The 7,613-nt window shown below is 34.0% G+C and overlaps 1 protein-coding gene across 1 annotated transcript; it reads right to left on the bottom strand.

Annotated features, from left to right (window-relative positions):
* Positions 1-5,015: 5,015 nt before the first annotated feature.
* On the bottom strand, positions 5,016-5,954 carry LOC125170362 (olfactory receptor 6C2-like). The gene has a single exon (XM_047866937.1). It carries the CDS (start codon positions 5,952-5,954, stop codon positions 5,016-5,018), a length of 939 nt encoding a protein of 312 aa, XP_047722893.1.
* Positions 5,955-7,613: the final 1,659 nt, after the last annotated feature.

Genomic DNA, 7,613 nt, shown 5'->3' with positions numbered 1-7,613 from the left:
GAACCTCCATAGCTCGTAACCTGGTTGTGCTCTGGTGGGAAGAGGGAATCCCCAGGAGCAGAGAGTGAGGTCCAAGTGGTCCTCAGGCCACATGGGGAGAGGTGGTTCCCCTGCTGGGAGGACACTTGGTAGAGGCTGCATGGCCACCCCACAGGCAAAGGCTAGAGTGCTTTTCCCATACTCTCCCACCCTCCCTCTGTCCTCTCTCTTCCAGCAAATACAGCTCCCTGCCCTCCACAGCTTCTCTCCCTCAGTTCACTTCTCTGCACTGTGTACCTGCTGGGTTCTGTGGTTCAGGTTGTGCAGATTGTTGTGTTAATACTCAAATCAGTTTTCTAGGTGTGCAAGATGGTTTAGTGATGATTTGGCTGCATTTCACGGATGAGAGATAAAAAAAAAAAAAAAAACAACTTCTGTGCTGTTCTGCCATTTGGCCCCTCCTCGGGATCATATGGTTCTTATCCTTTCTTTTATTAATGTGGTGTAGCACATTGATTTGTGGATATTGAACCACCCCTGCAGCCCAGGAATAAATCCCACTTGATCATGGTGAATAATTCTTTTAATGTACTGTGGGATTTGATTTGCTGGTATCTTTTTGAGAATTTTTACATCCATGTCATCCGGAATATTGGCCTGTAATTCTCCTTTTTAGTGTGGTCTTTATTTGGTTTTAGTATCAGGGTAATGCTGGCCTTGTAGAATGAGTTCAGAAGTTTTCCTTTGATTTCTCTGTTTTGGAATAGTTTGAGAAGAGTAGGTGTTAACTCTTCTTTAAATGTCTGGTAGAATTCCCCTGGGAAGCCATCTGGTTCTGGATATATGTTGGGGGATGTTTGATTACTGATTCAGTTTCTTTGCTGTTAATGAGTGTGTTTACATTTTATATTTCTTCCTGTTTCAATTTTGGTAGTTTGTATGTTTCTAGGGATTTTCCCATTTCTTTCAGTTTTTCCCAGTTTGTTGGCATGTAATTTTTCATAATATTCTCATAATTGTTTGTATTTCTGTGGTGTTGTTATCTCTACTTTTTCATTCATGATTTTATTTATTTGGGTCCTTTATCTTTTTGATGAGTCTGGCTAGAGGTTTATCAATTTTATTAATTCATTCAAAGAACCAGCTCTTAGTTTTGTTGATCTGTTCAACTGGTTTTTTTTTTTTTTTTTTTGGCTTGTTTGTTTCTATATCATTTATTATTGCTCTAATCTTTATTTCTCTACTTCTAGCATTGGGGTTAATTTGCTTTTCCTTTTCTAGCTCCTTCAGGTGTAAGGTTAGGTTGTATATTTAGGACCTTTCTTGCTTTGTGAAGTAAGCCTGAATTACAATATACTTCCATCTTAGGGCTGCCTTTGCTGGATCCCAAAGGTTTTGGACTATTGTGTTTTCATTTTCATTTGCTTCCCTATATTTTTCACATTCCATATGAATGTCAAGCCATTAATTCTTTAGTAACATGTTCTTTAACCTGTGTGTTTGTCATCTTTCCAAATATTTTCTTGTTGTTGACTTTAATTTTCATAGCATTGTGATTTGAAAAATTGCATGGTATAATGTCAATCTTTTGTATTTGTAGGGGGCTTATTTTTGACCCAGTATGTGATCTGTTCTGGAGAATGTTCCCATGTGCATTTGAAAAGAATATGTATTCTGCTTTAGGATGGAATGTTCTGAATATATTTGTTGAGTGGGACCTCCTTCTAATGTCATCCTCTCTGGCTTGTTTTTTCTCAGAAGAAATTGTAATGTATCATGATGTATTACTGTTTTCATATATTGTTTGTTTCAATTTGTTAATTAATGTTTTACTTAGGATTGTTGTGTCTATCATCATGAGAAATATTATCTAGTAAATTTTATTTCTTTTAATATTCTCACCAAGGTTTAATATCAAATTATTCTGGGCTTTTAAAATGAATGTGTTTTGCTTTTCTCCCCCAACTTTTTGAGAAGCTTGTGTAAGATTGGTGATATTTGGAATAATCTGCTTGGACTGCCATTTGGGTTTGGTATTTACATTAAGGGAAAATTTCTCTTACAGATGCATTTGCCTTTAATAGATATGGGAATGCTAATATTTGATTAATTGTGTCATTTTCATGAGTTCTAGGAGATTTTCTGCTCAAATGCATGTAAAAATTCATTGGCATACATCATTTAGAATGTCACCTCATTTCTTCTTAATATCTCTAGAATCTGTAGTGATTTACATGATGATTGGAACTTTGTAAAAAATAAAATGTATGTGTTTATTTATGGACTCTTTTCCATTTATTCTTGATCTTGATACAGATACTATATTGGTTATTATAGCTTCATAAATCTTGAACTTAGGGAGTTTTGTTCTCTGGTATTCTAAAACTGTTGTAGATACTCTACATCTTTTGCCTTTGTGTATAAATTTTAGAATAAGGTTGTCAAGTTTTATAGAAAAATCTTCTGAGTTTTGATAGGAATAATATTGAATCTGTAGAAAAATTTGGGGAAAGTTGACATCTCAGCAATAGTAAATCTTGCAATCTCTGAACATGACATATTTCTCCATTTTTTCGGTCTCCTTTAATTTATCATAGCCAAGTTTTGTATTCCTATGTATAAATTTTCATGTATTTTGTCAGGTTAATCCCTAAGTATTTTATATTTTTGTCTTTTTTTAATTTTATAATTTTATAATTTTGTAAATTATGATATTTTATAATTATAATTTTTGATTGTTTGTTGCTAGTATATAGAAAGAAAACTAATTTTTGTATATCGATCTTGTATTTTGCAAACTTTCTAAAATCACTTATTAGTTCTAGTAGTTGTTAAAGAGATTCTACAATATTTTCTACAAAGACAACTATGTAGTCTGCAAATAAAGATAGGGGATTCCTTTCTTCATTCTGGATGCTTGATTTTTTTCCCCCTGCCTTATTTCATGAACTAGAATCTTCAGTAGAATGTTAGAGATATGTAGACTAAGGACATTATTATCTTGTCCCTGATCTTAGAATGAAAGCATTCTATTTTTCAATATTTTACTATTAACAAAACCAATATATAAATTCTTATCTCACTTCTGGTTATATTTCTTTATTTTTCTAGATTTGTGAAGTAAATAAAATGTCATTTATTTCCTTTACATATTTGATATATTTGCTAGCTTGGAATATGTTCAAAAAATGTGGATTATGGTTATAATTTGTCAGACAGTATTTGTGACAGTGCTAGATAGTGACAAAACTGAGGAAATACATATTCATCATTAATTCGTCATATTTTTTGTTTTTTTCCCACACCTGCTTCCTTGCCCAAGCACATTTCTTCTTAATAATGAATAAGTGACTTCAAAATGTAGAGATATAAATACAGATTAAGACCCAGCCAAATTTATTTTCTGAAGTTTTTCACAGTATTTGGTCCTTTGCCTTTAATTAGATGGGTCTATAAACTACATCTCTCAGTAACTCTTGAACCAAAAAGATGGCATATTGTTATGGATGGTGGTAGACTTGTAGTTTCAGGGAGTCTAAACACTTTTGGGAATCTTAAGCAAGAATTAGACTACCCTGCTTGCTTTTTACCTATAAATAGTCTACTGGACTATAAACCATTATATAGACTATAAAGATAGTGTTTAGGTTCATATATTTAATACATACTTTCATTAAAAGAGATACACTTTAGAGATTTTTAATGTCAAAACAAACTACCAGGAGTTTAATGTGGGAAAGAATTTTAATGTTGATATTTTTCTGATGTGAAATAATCATTATTAGAGGAGATTCCAGGGATGACTGAAGAAATTTGTATAAATGTTCAATGTTTTTCATGATCATGGAAACTATATAGGGATTGAAGTATATTTGTTTTTCAAAGCCTCAAATTATTTATTAATCTAAAACCTAGATGTGAATTTTTTTACATCAAGGACTCAAACATCAAGAAGAATTATCAAGTTTTGTCAATTTAGTCATGTATTAAAGAATAAGAATGTACTAGCAGAAAAGAGAACATATATGTACAGCAAAGTTTTTAAAAGACTATTTACAAAACTTATCTGTCATTAAAGGAAGTGAAAAAGTGATGATGTAGTGTGTAAGTATAGCAATGTGGAGAACCATTAATACTCCTGTTGCTGAAGGGAAAGATGCGGGAAGAGTTATTGGAAAGTGGAGCAAGTGACTCTAGTTGTAGGAGAGCTGTATCATCAGAGATAGAGCTTTGGGTAGGAGGATTCAGCTAACTACAGGCCACTCCAACAGGAATAAATGGACAAAATAGATACTGGCTCCACTCTCTCCCTAAACTCTAATCTCTTATCAGATCTTCCCATTGGTTAAACTCTCCTTGAAGCCAGAGGTCAAGGGAATCTACTTATGAAATTTATAAGATGAGTCTCATGGGGGGCATGGAAACAATGGAAATAGATAGATCTGGATAGCCATAGAGAAAATATGCAAAACATTCTGGATGTTTGTCCATTTTAGACTGTTGCATGTTTGGCCAACCTCAATCATCAATATTTATTGTCAGGATTATGATAGGGCTTAGTTCTACTGAACTGTTGATAACCTAAAGTATCAATATATATGCCTGAGGCAGTGGTCCTTGGTCTTTTTATTTTTTCTTTATAGATTCAGAATACAACTTCCTTATGATAGAGCAGTGTCAATTTGTTCTGAACACATCTCTCATAAATTAGGCACTAACTTGGTTTTGTTTTATATTTGTTTTCTATCATTTAAAAATTTTTGTGATATTTTGTCGTTTTGGTTAAGTTGGATAGAAGGTATAGTAATTAATATATTTCCTACAAACAAAGCCATGTTTACTTTTAAGGGATGTTATCTTGATAGAGGTTCATTTATAAGAAGAGTAAAGAATGAACAGGGGCCTTAGGATGTTTTGAGGAAGATAACCTGATTTAGGGCACAGGTAAAGAGGACAGAATGACTTGTTAACCTAAAGAACTATGTTTAGGAGTCTCTGATCTTTTGAAAACTTGATTCTTAGTTTTCAGTATTCTCTTATTTCTTTGAGGGTAATGCAATTCTTTTGAATGAGTCACTGAAAGCTTGTCTCACTTGTTTGTTTCTCAGAGTGTAAATGAATGGGTTCAACATGGGAGCTATGGATGTCATTAGCACTGTCACACTCTTATTAATATCCACTGATTCCTTTGCTGAAGGTTTAACATAGATGAAAATACAGCTTCCATATGTAATGGAAACAACAATCATGTGAGAAGAACAGGTAGAAAAGGCCCTTTTTCTTTGCTGGGCAGAGGGGAATTGTAGAATAGTCTTGATAATGCAGATATAGGACAGAACAACACACAGAAGGGTTGTGATGAAGGCCAGTACAGCACAGGTTATCACCATCTGCTCTAAAAGCCAGGTGTCTGAGCATGATATCTTCAATATAGGATATGAATCACAGAAGAAATAATCAATGACATTTGAGTCACAGAATTCTAGATTTACTATCATGATAAGTGGTGCGAGTATGATCAACACACCAGCTGTCCAGCAGCAGAGGACAAACCTTCTGCAAACTTTGTTGTTGATGATGGTTACATAATGCAGGGGTTTGCAGATGGCCACATAGCGATCATAAGACATGATGGCCAAAAGATAAAATTCTGTTACCCCAAATGCATCAATAAAAAACACTTGAGTGACACAAATATTGTAAGTTATTGATCTATCACCTGTTGCTATGTTGTATAAATATCTAGGAATACAAGCAGATGTAAATGAAATTTCTAATAAGGCAAAATTCTGTAGGAAAAAGTACATGGGTGTTTTAAGGTGGGAGTCGAGCAAAGTGAGGAATATAATGGTCAGATTCCCAGTTATACTTAACATGTAAGTGAGAAATAGAAACATAAAAATTGGAATCTGAAGTTGAGGGTCATCTGTCAGTCCGAGGAGAATGAAAGTTGTTATTGTCTGGTTTCTCATCATTGACCTCCAGTTTCTTTATTATTTTCAAGAAAAGTTCAAAGAGATTCCAAATGAATAGAGTAGTATCAAAGGCAAGTGGTACAGTACCCTATTTTGTTAGGGTATAGAGAGTCCCACTCTGTTGCTCCCACCTTTATAATCAAAACAAACCAGACTCATAACAAAATCATAGTTTTAAAAAATCTCAAATCTGAAGATCCAAAAAAAACCTAAATGAAATAAACTACATAAAGTAATACATTTTTCATAGGAGAGAAAAAAATCTCAACTACTGCCATCTAAGGCAGAAAGGATAAAGAAGGAGGGGTTTGCCATAGATAAAAGTAAAAAGAAACCAGCCAAAATGTTAACGTAATTTTACTGGGTTGCGTAAGAGCCCCTGTAACAGATTGGAATTTCAAGGTTCTCTACTCAGAGTGACTTTTCTTATGCAACTCTTCCCCGCAAATCCATACCAGGTACTCAATCAAGGTAGTATATCAGTGCTTTGGGGAAGGAACAGATATTGTCCCAAATACAAGTCAAATGTCTTCTGAATACATTTCAAGTTTTCAAATACAGAAGAATGAGGAAGGGGGGCATACAGCTAAGAGAAACCCTTTTAATATATTCTTAGTCTACACAAGATGCCTGGAGGCTAATCTCCCCAAATGAGAGCAGTGTAACGGGGCAGAGAAGAATCTCCTAGGATCCAGAAAGCTGGGAATGGGCTGAAAAGCAAAGAAAACTCACCAGTGTGAAGACAATGGAATGACATCTTTGTAATGCTGAAATAGACAACAACAAAAACCTAAAATTCTTATTTAGTGAAAAGTCCATCAGATATGAAAGCAAAATAAGACATTTTTACACAGAAAAAGCTGAGACATACTATTTCCAGTAGAGTTCCACTGAAAAGAATGCTAAAAGTTCTTCGTGTTAAAATATAATACCAGATGGAAACTAGGTATGCAGAAATAAAGAGTACCAGATTTTGGAAATAAAAAATCCATGATTTTCTTAGAATCTTTATATCTATGTATCTATCCATGTATCCTCTATTTGTCCATCTGTGTATTTATTTATTTAAAGAATTGACATGAATATTAGAAATAAAAAATACAATTGTCATTTTCTACACATAAGACCATTTTTTAATTTAAAAAAACCTGTGGAGTCTATATTTTAAAAACCTTTCTGAATTAGCGACTTTAGCAAGATTCCAGGATGCAAGGTCAATGAACAATGCTAATTTTGTTTCTATACATCAGCAGCAAATAATTGGAAAAAAGTCTTTTAAAAATAGCATCAATAATATCAAATAACATCAAATGAAAGCTGTAGAAGGCTAAATCCTAACTGTAGAAATTAGTAAATACCTAAAAGAGATATGAAATGTTCATGAATTGGAAACCTGAATATATTGTTAAGATGTCAGTTTTCTCCGTATTGTTCCATGGATTCAGTGGAATGTTAGAAAAATACAGTGGGGATTTTGAGAGAGAGAGAGAGAGAGAGAGAGAGAGAGAGATAGCATGAGCAAGCAAGCATGGGAGGGGCAGAAAGGGAGAGAGAGAATCCCAAGCAGGGTCTGCACGGTCAGCACAGAGCCTGACATGGGGCTCAAATTCATGAACCCTGAGATCATGACCTGAGCCAAAACCAAGAGTCAGAGGATCA

Source organism: Prionailurus viverrinus, chromosome B4 (genome assembly GCF_022837055.1).
Source record: "Prionailurus viverrinus isolate Anna chromosome B4, UM_Priviv_1.0, whole genome shotgun sequence".
NCBI classification, from domain to species: domain Eukaryota; kingdom Metazoa; phylum Chordata; class Mammalia; order Carnivora; family Felidae; genus Prionailurus; species Prionailurus viverrinus.
The sequence above is the reverse complement of the archived record's forward strand: the minus strand, read 5'-3'. Positions and strand labels throughout refer to the sequence as shown.